This window comes from Dama dama, chromosome 29, assembly GCF_033118175.1.
Source record: "Dama dama isolate Ldn47 chromosome 29, ASM3311817v1, whole genome shotgun sequence".
NCBI lineage: Eukaryota > Metazoa > Chordata > Mammalia > Artiodactyla > Cervidae > Dama > Dama dama.
Genome location: NC_083709.1, coordinates 26142423 through 26160130, shown reverse-complemented (window position 1 = coordinate 26160130; position 17708 = coordinate 26142423). Strand labels below are relative to the sequence as shown.

Sequence of the window (17708 nt, the reverse complement as noted above, 5' to 3'; positions counted from 1 at the left end):
GTACTAGAATGGGTTGCCATTTCCTTCTCTAGGCGATCTTCCCAACTTAGGGATTGAACCCAGGTCTCCAGCACTGGCAGGAGGATTCTTTACTACTGAGCCTCCAAGGAAGCCCCTACATTGATTGACATTAGGTTGTTTCTAATTTTTCACTACCAAGAATAATGCTGCAGTAAATAACCTTGAAAATTTCCTCTTGATACATATATTTGTGTTAATTTGTTTATTTCTATAGGCTAAATTTCTAGAAGTGAAATTTTGAATAGAATGTTATTTATGTATACAGTTTTTATTATTTTTCAAAATTTCTTTCCAGAAAAGGTTGTACCATTTTATACAACCACCAGCAGTGTGTAAAGGTGTTTCCTCACCAGTGCTAGTTACTAGTTTTTGTCAGTCATAACTCTCTGACAATTCAGTGTTCTCCAAGGCCTGAATCTGTATTACTATGATGATCCACAAGGTGGGGCTAATTTTCTAGACATCTACATACTCAGACTGGGCTTAAGGAATGCAGTTTACAAAGTACAGTCACAGTATCTCCCCAAGAAGGATTTTTGGACATCGTCACTAACTATAAATTATTCCTTCAATTTGAGAGTATGATATTTTCCCAGAGATTGATTAAACGAACTATCATGTGGTTATTGATACAGTATATCACAGACATCTAAATATCTAACAGCTCTAATGTGATAAATATGTGTCATAATAAAATGCTATAAGATTATAAGATTACTGTCTTAAATTTCAAATGAATTCATTTCAATTTACTCCATGATTTATATACCGCTTTCAAGAACAGTAAAGAAAAACAACCATTAAATGTCTAGTGAGTGCCCAAAAAAAAGAATAGTGAAAACATAAAATACAACCCTTTGGTTTGTCTGTAGGCTACTTCTTCCTACTCATAGTTCCAAGGCCCAGGTTAGAAGCTTTTATTCTATGATTTTGTCATGTAAAATAGAATTTATGAAGACAGAATAGTTTTGTTTTAGAGCATAGGTTCTACAACCAGAATGCCAGGATTCAAATCTGGGCTGTTCTATTTTACTGGCTGATCTTAGTGGTGCTATTTGACCTTCTATACCTTTGTTTCCTCGTCTTTAAAGGGAGATAATAACAGTACCTACCTTCCTCTTAGGGTTACTGTGAGGATTAAATGAACAGTGTGTGAGTGTGTATGTGTATGACTCAGAATAGCACGCAGTTTTAAAATTGTGCATAAATGTTAGTTATTGGTTGTTAGTATTAATGCTGTTAATTTATAAACTGAAACTTGAATAACTGTCATGGAGATTTTCTCAAAACATATTTGGAAAGAATTTTCCCATTAGTATTTTCTCTGGAACATACAGGATAACGTCTTCAGCTTACCATCTGGTATCTGAGATTTCAAATGACATCTTTATGCTGTTATTCTTTAGTTTCTCAATACACATTCAGTGAAGAATGAGTCATTTCTTGGTGTTCAATTTGGAGGCTGGTTAAACTTATTCATTAGTATAGTGGTGTTATCTTCAGACCAGGCACATTAACATCATCTGAAACTTGTTAGAAATGCAACTTCTTGGATTCTACCCCAAAACTACTAAACATGAAACCTTGAGAATACGGTTTAGCAGTTTGTTTCAGCAAACCCTCCTGATGATTCTGATGCATGCTAAGGTTTGATAACCACTGCTTTAGGAAATAATTAAGAACTTAACATGGTTTTTAGTATACATGCCAAGGATTACTCATTAGACCATATGATTTTATTGACATTGTTGAAACAAACTTTTTAAAATGGTCCTTTCTCTTTTCTTTAGAAATGGTGAGACTTTAGGCAATAATTTAACTTTTACATATTTAGAGGATTTTTATTGTATTTTTTTAAAATGCCGTCTAGTAGATAGAATTACCAGGCTTTGTCTGCATAGCTGTAAAGAAACTTTCTTGGCAAAATTTAAAACATTTTGTAGAGAATGTATGATTGATAAATTGGGTAAAGCTTGAAAGTAAAAGAGAGTGAAAAAGTTGGCTTAAAGTTCAACATTCAGAAAACTAAGATCATGGCATCTGGTCCCATCACTTCATGGCAAATAGATGGGGAAACAGTGGAAATAGTGACAGACTTTATTTTGGGGGGCTCCAAAATCACTGCAGATGGTGACTACAGCCATGAAATTAAAAGACTCTTACTCCTTGGAAGAAAAGTTATGACCAACCTAGACAGCATGTTAAAAAGAAGAGATGTTACTTTGTCAACAGAGGCATGTCTAGACAAGGCTATGGTTTTTCCAGTAGTCATGTATGGATGTGAGAGTTGGACTATAATGAAAGCTGAGCACCGAAGAATTGAAACTTGAACTGTGGTGTTGGAGAAGACTCTTGAGAGTCCCTTGGACTGCAAGGAGATCCAACCAGTCCATCCTGAAGGAAATCAGTCCTGAATGTTCATTGGAAGGACTGATGCTGAACCTGAAACTCCAATACTTTGGCCTCTTTATGCGAAGAACTGACTCATTTGAAAAGACCCTGATGCTGGGAAAGATTAAAGGCGGGAGTAGAAGGGACGACAGAGGATGAGATGGTTGGATGTCATCACCGACTCAATGGACATGAGTTTGAGTAAACTCTGGGAATTGGTGATGGACAGGGAGACCTGGCGTGCTGCAGTCCATGGGGTCGCCAAGAGTTGGACACAACTGAGTGACTGAACTGAACTGAACTGAAGCCAAAAGTTAGTTTAGAACAAACTTATATGTACTCATTTTAACCTACCAGTTTAGTAGTATTTGATATATTAGTTTCTTACTGCTATAGTGATACACAAAATGGTGAGAGATGATATAAAAAGATGAAGTTTAATAGGACTACAAAACTAATTAAAATTGAAGCAGGAGTTGGGGAGAAGGAAGTGCTGTAGCTTACTAAAATATGTGAAAATGTTAAAGGGGATTTAGATAACAGCTCAATGTGAATTCATGTGATATAGCCTCCAGAACAGCTGGAATCCTAATCCTTTTGCATTAACAAAAGATGAATATATAGACTATGAGAAGTGATAGTCTGCTTGGAATCCTGTTTCTTGGCATCATACTTTAAAAGGAATAAAGGATTGGAATTCACTAAGAGCAGAATGAACAGATGATAAGGGGGCTGAAACCATGCTAAATAAGGAACACTTGATGGTACTGAATATCGACAGTACTGGGAGGTTTAGCTTGCCTTAGAAGGATCCCAAGTGCTAGAAAGGAAAAAGTCCTCCCAGCAAAAGTCCTTCAGGGTTAATTTTTGCCCTTCTGCATTAATTTTATTTGCTCTCTGCTGCTTTTTCTCCTCTAAAATCAGTAAGTCTGCTGACTTAGGGGCCTTGTGACCAGGGAGTCACTAGCACATGCTTTGTTGTACGCTGGAGAGAAGATTGGGGTAGCTACGTATTCTGGAAAATGGTGATCAGACCCTTCTCCAAGGTCACATCAAATACTCAGAGTTTGAGAGTAGCTCTGAAATAACCCTCATTTTATGAGTGTGTTCTTTCCCTCTCCTTTGGTCTCTTCATTAGACCCTTTTGCTGGCCTGCTTTTTTTACACCTCCAGTGTGATAGCCAGTTAGCTTCCCTCATCTGTGCTCTTGTTCTCTTCTGTAACAGGAGATCTAAGGGCAGATACCTTTTTCCTGGGGTAAAACAAGCTCTGTGTTTTTCCCTACTTTAGGACTACCCATGTCTGCATTTTGCCTCTCATGAGAAGCTCAGATATTAACCCACCAACTGAGAAATTACAAAATAGAGGAGTTCACTAGGGCTCTGATCTCTTTTCTTTTTAGCTGCAATGATATGGGGGCGGAGGTTTTATGAAACTTGGGAATCTGCTAAGATATATAGGGGTTCTGTCTTATCTAATGCAGCTGACCAGCTGTATAGCCAGAGACATTGACCAGATATATCTTTCAGCTCCATCTTTTGGTAACTTGGAGCATGGGATTGAGGGGAGTAGGAGGTAGGAATCTCCCAGGTTTCTGACTTGCATGATGATGATGGTGAAGGGCTTTCAAACATAGTAGGAAATAGAGAGGGGTACAGACGTTGAGGGGGAAGACTGATGCATTTAACTATGGAATGGCTCAGGAGTAAAGAATCTGCCTGCCAACACAGGAGACGTGGGTTCAATCCCTGAGTTGCAAAGATCCTGAGGAGAAGGGCATGGCAACCCATTCCAGTATTCTTGCCTAGAGAATCCCATGGACAGAGGAGCCTGGCAGGCTATAGTCCATAGGGTCGCAAAGAGTTGGAAATGACTGAAGTGACTTAGCATGCATGCATACATGCTGTGTGTTAGGATGTCCTAAGACGTAGCCACAAGAATATATCTAATAAATAATTGGATAAAACAATCTGAAAGTTAGGAAGAAGACAAATTAAAGAGTTCTTCAACCACAAGAATGAGTGGGATTTCTGTGGATATAATGTAGCCTCCAGTTCAGTTCAGTTGCTCAGTCATGTCCATGGACTGTAACACACCTGGCCTCCCTGTCCAACACCAGCTCCCGGAGTTTACTCAAACTCATGTCCATTGAGTCAGTGATGCCATCCAACCATCTCATCCTCTTGTCGTCCCCTTCTTCTCCTGCACTAAATCTTTCCCAGCATCAGGGTCTTTTCCAGTGAGTCAGTTCTTCATATCAGGTGGCCAAAGTATTAGAGTTTCAGCTTTAGTGTCAATCCTTCCAATAAATATTCAGGACTGATCTCCTTTAGGATGTACTGGTTGGATCTCCTTGCTGTCCAAGGGACTCTCAAGAGTCTTCTCCAACACCACAGTTCAAAAGCTTAAATTCTTCAGTGCTTAGCTTTCATTGTAGTCCAACTCTCACATCCATACATGACTACTAGAAAAACAGTAGCCTTGACTAGATGGACCTTTGTTGATAAAGTAACATCTCTGCTTTTTAATATGCTGTCGAGATTGGTCATAACTTTTCTTCCAAGGAGCAAGCGTCTTTTAATTTCATGGCTGTAGTCACCATCTGCAGTGATTCTGGAGCCCAAAAAAATGAAGTCTGACACTGTTTCCACTGTTTCTCCATCTATTTGCCATGAAGTGATGGGACCAGATGCCATGATCTTAGTTTTCTGAATGTTGAGCTTTAAGCCAACTTTTTCACTCTCCTCTTTCACTTTCCTCAAGAGGCTTTTTGGTTCTTCTTCACTTTCTGCCATAACAGTGGTGTCATTTGCATATCTAAGATTATGGATATTTCTCCCGGCAGTCTTGATTCCAGCTTGTGCTTCATCCAGTCCAGCATTTCTCATGATGTACTCTGCATATAAGTTAAATAAGCAGGGTGACAATATATAGCTTTGATGTACTCCTTTCCCGATTTGGAACCAGTCTGTTGTTCCATGACCAGTTCTAACTGTTGCTTTTTGACCTGCATACAGATTTCTCAGGAGGCAGGTCAGGTGGTCTGGTAGTCCCGTCTCTTGAAGAATTTTGCACAGTTTGTTTTGATCCACACAGTCAAAGGCTTTGGCATTGTCGATAAAGCAGAAATAGATGTTTTTCTGGAACTCTCTTGCTTTTTTGACGATCCAACGGATGTTGGCCATTTGATCTCTGGTTCCTCTGCCTTTTCTAAAACCAGCTTGAACATCTGGAAGTTCATGGTTCACATACTGCTGAAGCCTGGCTTGGAGAATTTTGAGTATTACTTTGCTGGTGTGTGAGATGAGGGGAACTTTGCAGTACTTTGAGCATTCTTTGGCATTGCCTTTCTTTGGGATTGGAATGAAAACTGACCTTTTCCAGTCCTGTGGCCACTGCTGAGTTTTCCAGTTTGGTAAAATGCCAGCAGTTTGCTGGCATACTGAGTGCAGCACTTTCACAGCATCATCTTTTAGGATTTGAAATAGCTCATCTTTTAGGATTTGAAATAGCTCAGTGGGAATTCCATCACATCCACTAGCTTTGTTCTTAGTGATGCATCCTAAGGCCCACTTGACTTCTCATTCCAGGATGTCTGGCTCTAGATGAGTGATCACACCATCGTGATTATCTGGGTCATGAAGATCTTTTTTATGTAGTTCTTCTGTGTATTCTTACCACCTCTTCTTAATATATTCTGCTTCTGTTAGGTCCATACCATTTCTGCCCTTTATTGAGCCCATCTTTGCACGAAATGTTCCCTTGGTATCTAATTTTCTTAAAGAGATTTCTCATCTTTCCCATTCTGTTGTTTTCCTCTATTTCTTTTCATCGATCACTGAGGAAGACTTTCTTGGCTCTCCTTGCGATTCTTTAGAAGTCTGCATTCAAATGGGTGTATCTTTCCTTTTCTCCTTTGTCTGTTACTTCTCTTCTTAAGTGAAAGGCAAAGGAGAACAGGAAAGAACGTAGCATTAGAAGTCAACTAAGAGAAGAGTCTGGAATTTAAATGAAGAAAGGGAAATCTATGAAGAGAGACAGAGAAGGAAAGATCTGAAAGTAAGAAAAACCAGAAAAGCCGCCTCTGCAAGCAGCAAAACATGAGGGGGAAAGAATTGGAAGAAGGAAGATGTATCAGTAGTATCGGATATTGAAGAGTAAAATAACTCAAAACTGCCCGTTAGATTTGATAATTGAGGAATCATCATCTTTCTGTGAACAGTTTCATTTAAGTGGCAGAAGGATAAGCCTGATTATGTGTCTTGAGGTCTAATAGCAAGATTGAGGAACTGAAAACATTCTGTGTAGAAAATTCTCTTAAATTTAGAAGAGGAAAGGTAAAATGGTCGTTAAATTCCTGTAAAGCCTGTGATGCAGGCCTTCTTTTTTAATCCCTTAATGCCTGACCAATCTCCCAAGAGGACAACTTCTCACACAGCCACACAAGCACTAGGACTTTCTTAGAAACCTAGGCCATGACCAATTTAGCCGATACTAACTTTTCTGCTACTTCGCACATGTTATTTAACATGCATGCGTATCAGCTTGCTGTGAGGATATTCCAGATCATGTATGCTATAATAAGTTCATGTTCTCTGTGTGTTTCTTGTCCAAAAACTAACGTTACAAATAACTGAATGGTAACATCATTTTAAGACTAATCTTAATCCATCTACAATGTACTTTTTAAAAAGTTTAATCATACGCAAACTTTATTATTAAAAGTTAAAAAAAAAGATCCCTCCTCTTCCCCTTATGAAACTAATCATGCTGCATCAGTATGCTGAGACCACTGATGTTCATCTGAATTGAGTAGTAGTTCACTAACGTTAATGCATCCAAAGCCTTAGTCAGATTGAACCAAATGTTTCCCATTGGTTTTGAGTATTCCCCGGCTGGCAATTTATGACCTCTGGGTGTTTACTATCCTTATTCAGTTGCTTTCAGCTTTTTACTACAAGTACTGTTGTGGGCTTCCGTGCTAGCTAAGATGGCAAAGAATCTGCCTGCAATGCAGGAGACCTGGTTCAATCCCTGAGTCAGGAAGATCCCCTGGAGAAGGGAATAGCTACCTACCTACTCTACTCTAGTATTCTTGCCTGGAGAATTCATGGGCAGAGGAGCCTGGCAGGCTACAGTCCATGGGGTCACAAAGACTCAGACACAACCGAGTGACTAACACACACACACACACACACACACACACACACACACACACACACACACACACACACACACTGTTGTAGGGGCCTTGACAAGTTTTTTTTTCTGTTTAAGGGCTATCCTTAACGAATTTAGGGAAAGTGTTTTCAGACCTGGAACACACACACACACACACACACACACACACACACACACACTGTTGTAGGGGCCTTGACAAGTTTTTTTTTCTGTGTAAGGGCTATCCTTAACGAATTTAGGGAAAGTGTTTTCAGACCTGGAACACACACACACACACACACACACACACACTGTTGTAGGGGCCTTGACAAGTTTTTTTTTCTGTGTAAGGGCTATCCTTAACGAATTTAGGGAAAGTGTTTTCAGACGTGGAAGCAGAAAAGCTGTCTGCTGACTTGGGTCTCTGACTTCGTCATCACCTTTATATACTGGTAACCCACTTCCTACCCAAGCAAGTATACAAGTGGAAATCCATAGCTGCCATGTAATTAGGGGTTCTACTCTATCTACTTCACTCCCTAGCGTTATTGCTGTTTTAGTTGGCACCTGGCAAAACCGTATATTTAATAGGAGGCCATATAGAACACAGGCTGACCAGTGGGTTTTTAACCTCTGAACATTTTAAGTGTTGACTCCCCCATTCTCTTTGAATCCTTCTTCTGAAAGTCATTCTAAATGTCAGCTTCTTACCAGGAGCCCCCTTAGAAATCTCTTATTCTCTCCATCTTTGCTGGGCATCATCTTAGTAAACTTCCTTAGCTTCTCCAGAATGCTAAGAACCAAATGACTTTAATGAAGAAACTAAAGATTGGAGCAAGCACAAATTTATTCTATTTTCTCTACCTGGGATCCTGGGAGCACAGAACTGCAGCCATCTCACTAGTTGAGGAAAATAGCCCTGGACCTCCAAATCTCAATTTTTGTTATACTAAAAATCCTGTTTTTCTAAAATAATCATGATATAGTTTTACTAATAATCCCTTTACACAGCTATAAAGTGTCAGATTTCATCCTTGTGTTTGGGCCTTGGATTTTTGCCCTTTTAATCATGTCTTTCACATATATTAAATGCAACCTGTCTAGAATTACTTCAAGCAACTTCTTCCTCAACTTACTTTTTCCTTTCTTTCAGTAACTAATACGACAATGTCCTCTGTTGCCCAAGACAGAAACCTGGGAGTCATACCTGAGTTCTCCATCTCCAACCCTCATCACAGTCAATTCACTCTAGCTCTTAAATGTCTCAAAAAAAAAAAAAAAAAAAAAGTCTGTGCCTTACATCCTAATTGCCACCAGTCAGTCTTCATCTGTTAACTAGATCATTGTGACAACCTCCTAACTGGTCTTATTGTCTCCAGTCTTCTCTTTTGTTCTCCTGATCAGAAATATTTTTTAGAAATGCAAATCGATAATTTTATTCCTCTGCTTAAAATTCTTCAGTAATCTTACCAGTGTCCTTAGGAGAAAATCCAAACTTTTATAACATATGCCATATAAGGTCTCTCATAACCTACCTCATCTTTTTTTTAAATGGGAGTATAATTGCTTTACAATGTTGTGTTAGTTTCTCCCGTATAGCAGTGTGAACCAGCTGTAAGTATACACATGTTCCCCCCCGCTCTTGGGGCTCCCTCTCACTTTCCCCGTCCCACCCCTCTTGGTCATCACAGAGCACCGAGCTGAGCTCTCCGGTACCGTGCAGCAGTTTCCCGCTGGATATCTGTTTTACACTTGGTGGTATATATATATATGTCAGTGCTACACTCGCAGTTCATCCCACCCGCTCCTACCTCATCTTTGGACCACTTTTCCCCTTCATATTCTCTTTCAGTTCTTTGTGCTACCATATTCATCCTCACTTTCAAATTTCAGTACTTATAATGCTTTCATTTTGAACTTCTTCTATATTTTGACCCAGTAACTCCTATTCATCCTTTCTTTATAATGCACACATGTTAAATACTACTTCTTTAGAGAAAAATTCCCTGAATCTCCAAACTAGATTGTCTTTGCTGTGTACTGCTGTTATATCCTTTACTTTCATCTAATAGCACTTAGTACATTTTAATTGTTAAATCTTTAGACTTTAAGTTCTGTGAGGAATCTAACCCTGCTATTTTGTTTCCTGTTGTGAGCTATTCAGAGATGAAATGAACTTTCGTGGGAGCATATATTGCCCATCACCAGTGTGTTCATGTGTCGGTTGAAATTGGAACTAAAATAGGGAAACTTTGGAGACCTTTTCAGTTCTTTCCAGTAAGGAGATTGTTTTTTACCAAGTAGTCAAGCATATACATATATAACTTTTAAAATAAAATCAATTTAAATGAATCTCACCTAATTGAACATTAATATTAAACACTGAATATGTAGTGACTAATGGCATTGTCAGTGACTAAGAACCTAAGAGATATTTCTAATTTTGAGTACTGTAACTGGAGTTTTTAAAATTAATGTTGTTTTCTTTTATTGCTTATAGGTGAAATGAATCAGAAGTACAAGGAGCTAAAAAAGAGGGAGGAAAATATGGACAGTAAGTGATAATCTTATAGATGTGAAAATGTTATATTCTCAGATAGTTGTTCATTTATACTAAATCAGAGATCTCACTTTGGGAAGATGCAGTGACTAATAATAAGTGCATAAGTGTGTACATTCAAAGCATTTGACTTGAAGTATTACTAAATATCTAGCATATGTTAGGGATGGGTAGAGAATTATAGAAAGATTTTGTACATGTGTATATATGTGTATGACTGTATGTTAGGGTAGATTCTAAAGCTAATATTTACGTTGATATCTGTATAGAGAGTCTATAGAGCACTCGTTGATTGAACATTGGATGTTCTCCTTTACATGCTTTACCTTTAATATCTTTCACCTTTTTTATGCTTTTCATAATACTTATCTCATTATGTATTAGCCCTCATCTCTGATTTTGTTTTTTGGTTCTGTCACTAACTGAAACTTCTGTTGTGGCTTCTCATTCACTTTTTTTTTTTTTCCATTTATTTTTATTAGTTGGAGGCTAATTACTTTACAATGTTGTAGTGATTTTTGCCATACATTGACATGAATCAGTCATGGATTTACATGTGTTCCCCATCCCGATCCCCCCTCCCACCTCCCTCCCCATCCCATCCCTCTGGGTCGTCCCGGTGCACCAGCCCTGAGCACTTGTCTCATGCATCCCACCTGGGCTGGTGGCTTCTCATTCACTTTAAAAAAAAAAAAATCTGAATTTTAACTTTGTAAATAGATGTTCACTTTAACTTATGTTGTACATTCAAAAGTTTATAAAAATTGACTATATTAATGATTACTAGTCTCTTTTAAATTATCATTTTTCTATAATTTGACATTTTTGTAAGTCTGATGTCAGTTGTTACCTTCATAGAATCATGTTATAAATCAGTAATGGCCAACTCTGGTTTAACAATATCCCAAGACTACTTTAAAAATCTCAACAAGTACCAAAAACTACCTCAAAATTAATTTGTTGTTTCATGCAAATAGTAAAATTATATTAAGTTAATTTTTGGAAGATCCATAGAAATATTTTAAGAATGTAAATAAGAGCAAATTATATACTAATTCTATATTAGAGAAGGAAAAGAATGATTTCTTAGAATATTTATTTATAATCTGAATAAATCACTAAAGTTATTTAATTGAGACTATTTTGGCATTACAACGAAAATGCTCAGTTTTCAGGTAAAAAAGGTATAGTAGTATTTTCAGAAGTAAAGTTAGTGGCTAATTATAGATGTTAATAATTGCAGCTGTATCAATGAGATCCTAGTGTAAAACCATAGGAATTTTTCTTATCTCCATCTTATCAACTGTTGCTTCTGAGCCTGCATTTATAAATATTTAGTGTACTTGTATTCAGATCATACTAGTTAAACTTTAAAAGTTTGAAAGTATGTAGAAATGTTCTTATTGAGTAATTTAATTACCCTTGGGTTAAAAAATTAAAGTGATAGTTAAAAATTTGCTTTGAACTTCTAAAAAGTACACCTCAGGCCTACAAATCAGAGGTTGTATCAACAGTAGCCTTTCATCATATTTTTCACTCGACAGCTTTTATTGAGACTTTTGAGGAATCTAAGAACCAGGAACTGGAAAGGAAGGCACAGATAGAAGCCAGCATTGTTTCGCTTTTGGAGCACAGTAGTCGAGTAAGTGCCATGTGCTGATCTTACTGCCTCACTATTTTTACTGTGGTTCCTTATAAATGCAACTCAGAGACCACAAATATTCGCGGTTGTGTAAGAGCACGGGACCTGATGGCTATCTTGATTCCTCAGAAATGTTCACTGAGCAGCCAACTGCTGTGTGGCACCATAGGAGGGAAGTACACGATCTCTTCTCAATATCCTAAGTGTTTGAAAAATCCAGTTAGTTCCTATAATAGTATAGTTGAATCTTTCTACAGTGAAATAAAGCAAATATAAAAGAAACAATTCTGAATTTTAATTTAACCTCTCCTTACTGAGAAATCTGACTTTGAATATCATGTATTCTTTTATAAAATATATATATGTAATAAATGATATATTTCAAAAAAGAACTCCTTTTCAAAACATCCAGTCCTTTAGCAAAATTTTTAAGAGTTTTATTGGAAAGTTAAATCAATGGAATTTTTTCCACTTTTATGTCTCTGCAAATACAGAATATAAATCGTATGAAACAGATATCCTCTATCACCAATCAAGAGCTGAAGATGATGCAGGATGATCTCAATTTTAAATCTACTGAAATGCAGAAATCACAGAGTACAGCTAGGAATCTGACTTCAGGTGAGAAAACACTAGATTTTAGTGTCCTTTTTTTTCTGTAACAAATTGAAACTTTAAAAATCTCTTATTCTTTTTTATTTTTTTAAAGACTGAGGATATAATTTATGATTGCCTATTGCTGCAGTCATTCATAGGCTCAGAATTTTGTGTGACGTTTTGTATCCACTTCATAGTAATTCATTGGCATATTCTCATTCATTTAACATTTATTGAATATTTTCTCTGTGCCTTTGCTATAATTTCGGTATACAGAGATTTTTAGGACTTGAAATGTCTCAGCTGGAATTTCTTCACCTCTACTAGCTTTGTTTGACTTCACACTCCAGATGTCTGGCTCTCGGTGAGTGATAAGACCATCGTGCTTATCTAGGTGAGCAAATTTGGAAAACTCAGCAGTGGCCACAGGACTGGAAAAGGTCACTTTTCATTCCAATCCCAAAGAAGGGCAATGCCAAAAAATGTTCAAACTACTGCACAATTGCATTAATTCACATGGCAGCAAGGTAATGCTCAAAATCCTTCAGGCTAGGCTTCAAAATTATGTGAATTGAGAAATTCCAGATGTTCAAGCTGGATTTAGAAAAGGCAGAGGAACCAGAGATCAAATTGCCAACATCCATTGGTTCAAATGCAGGAGACCCTGATTCCATTCCTGGTTCGGGAAGATCCCTGAAAAAGGGATAGTCTACCCACTCCATATGCATGGACTTTTCTAGTCGCTCAGACGGTAAAGCATCCACCTGCAATGTAGGAGACCTGGGTTCATTCCCTGGGTTGGGAAGATCCCCTGGAGGAGGGCATGGCATCCATTCCAGTATTCTTGCCTGGAGAATCCCCATGGACAGAGGAGCCTGGTGGGCTATGGTCCATGGGGTCACAAAGAGTCAGACACAACTGAATGACTAAGCACAGCACAGGAAAAGCAGGAGAATTCCAGAAAGACATCTACTTCTTCATTAATATGCTAAAGCCATTGACTGTGTGGATCACAACAAACTGTGAAATATTCTTAAAGAGATGGGAATACCAAACTGCCTTACCTGCCTCCTAAGAAACCTGTATGCAGGTCAAGAAGCAATAGTTAGAACTTGACGTGGAGCAACAGACTGGTTCTAAATTGGGAAAGGAGTACGTCAAGGCTGTATATTGTCACCCTGCTTATTTAACTATTATGCAGAGTACATCATGCGAAATGCCAGGCTGGATGAAGCACACGCTGGAATCAAGATTGCAGGGAGAAATATCAATAATCTCAGATATGCAGATGACACCACTCTAATGACAGAGAGCGAAGGGGAACTAAAGAACCTCTTGTTGAAGGTAAAAGAGGAGAGGGAAAAAGCTGGCTTAACACTCAACTTTCAAAAGATGAAGATCATGGCATTTGGTCCCATCACTTCATGTCACATAGATGGGGAAACAATGGAAACAGTGATAGACTATATTCTCTTGGGCTCTAAAATCATTGTGGATGGCAACTGCAACCATATGATTAAAAGACAGTTGCTCCTTGGAAGAAAAGCTATGACTAACCCAGACAGAGTTAATCTCCTAATCCACTGGAGAAGGGAATGGCAAACCACTTCAGTATTCTTGCCTTGAGAACCCCATGAACAGTATGAAGAGGCAAAATGATAGGACACTGAAAGAGGAACGCCACAGGTCGAAGGTGCCCAATATGCTACTAGAGATCAGTGGAGAAATAACTCCAGAAAGAATGAAGGGATGGAGCCAAAGCAAAAACAATACCCCATTGTGAATGTGACTGGTGATAGAAGCAAGGTCTGAGGCTATAAAGAGCAATATTACATAGGAACCTGGAATGTTAGGTCCATGAATCAAAGCAAATTGGAAGTGGTCAAACAGGAGATGGCAAGAGTGAATGTCAACATTCTAGGAATCAGCAAACTAAAATGGACAGGAATTGGTGAATGTAACTCAGATGACCATTATATCTACTACTGTGGGCAGGAATCCCTTAGAAGAAATGGAGTAGCCATCATGGTCAACAAAACAGTCCAAAATGCACTACTTGGATGCAATCTCAAAAACGACAGAATGATCTCTGTTCGTTTCCGAGGCAAACCATTCAATATCACAGTAATCCAAGCCTATGCCCCAACCAGTAACGCTGAAGAAGCTGAAGTTGAATGGTTCTATGAAGACCTACAAGACCTTTTAGAACTACCACCCAAAAAGATGTCCTTTTCAATATAGGGGACTGGAATGCAAAAGTAGGAAGTCAGGAAACACCTGCAGTAACAGGCAAATTTGGTCTTGGAGTACGGAATGAAGCAGGGCAAAGGCTAATAGAGTTTTGCCAAGAGAACGCACTGGTCATAGCAAACACCCTCTTCCAACAACAGAAGGGAAGACTCTACACATGGACATCACCAGGTGGTCAACACCGAAATCAGATTGATTGTATTTGTTGCAGCCAAAGATGGAGAAGCTGTATACAGTCAGCAAAAACAAGACCAGGAGCTGATTGTGGCTCACATCATGAACTCCTTATTGCCAAATTCAGACTTAAATTGAAGAAAGTAGGGAAAACCACTAGACCATTCAGTTAAGACCTAAATCAAATCCCTTATGACTATACAGTGGAAGTGAGAAATAGATTTAAGGGACTAGATCTGATAGAGAGCCTGATGAACTATGGACGGAGGTTCGTGACATTGTACAGGAGACAGGGATCAAGACCATCCCCATGGAAAAGAAATGCAAAAAGGCAAAATGGTTGTCTGAGGAGGCCTTACAAATAGCTGTGAAAAGTCGAAGCAAAAAGCAAAGGAGAAAAGGAAAGATATTCCCAGGTGAATGCAACATTCCAAAGAATAGCAAGGAGAGATAAGAAAGCCTTCCTCAGTGATCAATGCAAAGAAATAGAGGAAAACAATAGAATGGGAAAGACTAGAGATTTCTTCAAGAAAATTAGAAATACCAAGGGAACATTTCATGCAAAGATGGGTTCGATAAAGGGCAGAAATGGTATGGACCTAACAGAAGCAGAAGATATTAAGAAGAGGTGGCAAGAATCCACAGAAGAACTGTACAAAAAAGATCTTCATGACCCAGATAATCACAGTGGTGTGTTCACTCACCTAGAGCCAGATATCCTGGAATTGTGAAGTCAGTGGGCCTTAGAAAGCATCACTACGAACAAAGCTAGTGGAGGTGATGGAATTCCAGTTGAGCTATTTCAAATCCTGAAAGATGATGCTGTGAAAGTGCTGCACTCAATATGGCAGCAAATTTGGAAAAGTCAGCAGTGGCCACAGGACTGGAAAAGGTCCGTTTTAATTCCAATCCTAAAGAAAGGCAATGCAAAGAATGCTCAAACTGCCACACAGCTGCACTCATCTCATATGCTAGTAAAGTAATGCTCAAAAGTCTCCAAGCCAGGCTTCAGCAATACGTGAACCGTTAACTTCCAGATGTTCAAGCTGGTTTTAGAAAAGGCAGAGGAACCAGAGATCAAATTGCCAATGTCCTCTGGATCATCGAAAAAGCAAGAGAGTTCCAGAAAAACATCTATTTCTGCTTTACTAACTATGCCAAAGCCTTTGACTATGTGGATCATAATAAACTGTGGAAAATTCTGAAAGTAATGGCATACCAGACCACCTGACCTGCCTCTTGAGAAACCTATGTGCAGATCAGGAAGCAACAGTTAGAACTGGACATGGAACAACAGACTGGTTCCAAATAGGAAAAGGACTACATCAAGGCTGTATATTGTCACCCTGCTTATTTAACTTATATGCAGCATACATCATGAGAAACGCTGGGCTGGAAGAAGCACAAGCTGGAATCAAGATTGCTGGGAGAAATATCAATAACCTCAGATATGCAAATGACACCACCCTTATGGCAGAAAGTGAAGAGGAACTAAAAAGCCTCTTGATGAAAGTGAAAGAGGAGAGTGAAAAAGTTGGCTCAAAGCTCAACATTCAGAAAACTAAGATCATGGCATCTGGTCCCATCACTTCATAGGAAATAGATGGGGAAACAGTGGAAACAGTGTCAGACTTTATTTTTTTAGGCTCCAAAATCACTGCAGATGGTGATTGCAGCCATGAAATTAAAAGATGCTTATTCCTTGGAAGGAAAGTTATGACCAACGTAGACAGCATATTAAAAGGCAGAGACATTACTTTGCCAACAAAGGTCCATCTAGTCAAGGCTATGGTTTCCAGTAGTCATGTATGGATGTGAGAGTTGGACTGTGAAGAAAACTGAGCTCCGAAAAATTGATGCTTTGGAACTGTGGTGTTGGAGAAGACTCTTGAGAGTCCCTTGGACTGCAAGGAGATCCAACCAGTTCATCATAGAGGAGGTCAGTCCTGAGTATTCATTGGAAGGACTCACGCTGAAGCTGAAACTCAATATTTGGCCACCTCCTGTGAAGTTGACTCATTGGAAAAGACCCTGTTGCTGGGAGGGATTGGGGGCAGGAGGAGAAGGGGATGGCAGAGGATGAGATGGCTGGATGGCATCACCGACTCGATGGACATGAGTTTGAGTAGACTCCGGGAGTTGGTGATGGACAGGGAGGCCTGGCGTGCTGCGATTCATGGGGTCTCAAAGAGTCGGACATGACTGAGCGACTGAACTGAACTGAACTGAACCCAGACAGAGTGTTAAAAAGCAGAGACTACTTTGCCAACTAAGGTCCATCTATTCAAAGCTATGGCTTTTTCAGTAGTCATGTATGGATGTGTGAGAGCTGGACAATAAAAAAGGCAGAGTGCCAAAGAATCAATGCCTTTGAAGTGTAGTGCTGGAGAAGACTCTAATGAGTTCCTTGGACAACAAGGAGATCAAATCAGTCAGTCCTAAAGGAAATCAACCCTCAGTATTCACTGGAAGGACTGATGGTGAAGCTGAAGCTCCAATTCTTTGGCCACCTGATGTGAAGGGCCAAGTTATTGAAAAATATCCTGATGCTGGCGTTAAAAGCAGGAGGAGAAGGGGATGACAGAGGATGAGATGGTTCGATGGTATCACCAACTCAATGGACATGAGTTTGAGCAAATTCCGGGAAGTAGTGAAGGACAGGGAAGTCTGGAATTCTGCAGACCATGGGGTTGCAAAGAGTCAGACCCAACTGAGCAACTGAGCAATAGCAACAGAGATTTTTTTTTTAAAATCCAGTCTATTTCTTCAAGAAACTTTTCAATCTGGTAGAATGACAAACAATTGAAATATTATGAAACTGTACTTTGATATAAGCATAAAGAGCAATGGAGGTACACAGGGCTGGTATCCCTCTGGTCTTGGGTAATTAGGAGAGGTCCTGCAGGTGGCAAT

General features: G+C 39.0%; 1 protein-coding gene across 4 annotated transcripts in view; it reads left to right on the top strand.

Annotated features, from left to right (window-relative positions):
- Window positions 1-17708, top strand: part of IFT74 (intraflagellar transport 74) — a 97355-nt gene that overhangs the window by 61073 nt on the left and 18574 nt on the right. For all 4 annotated transcript variants that reach the window (XM_061132268.1, XM_061132266.1, XM_061132267.1 and 1 more), the window contains 3 exons: window positions 10073-10126; window positions 11677-11774; window positions 12269-12395. In XM_061132268.1, coding sequence (XP_060988251.1) covers window positions 10073-10126; window positions 11677-11774; window positions 12269-12395 — 279 coding nt within the window. The remainder of the gene's footprint in view (window positions 1-10072; window positions 10127-11676; window positions 11775-12268; window positions 12396-17708) is intronic.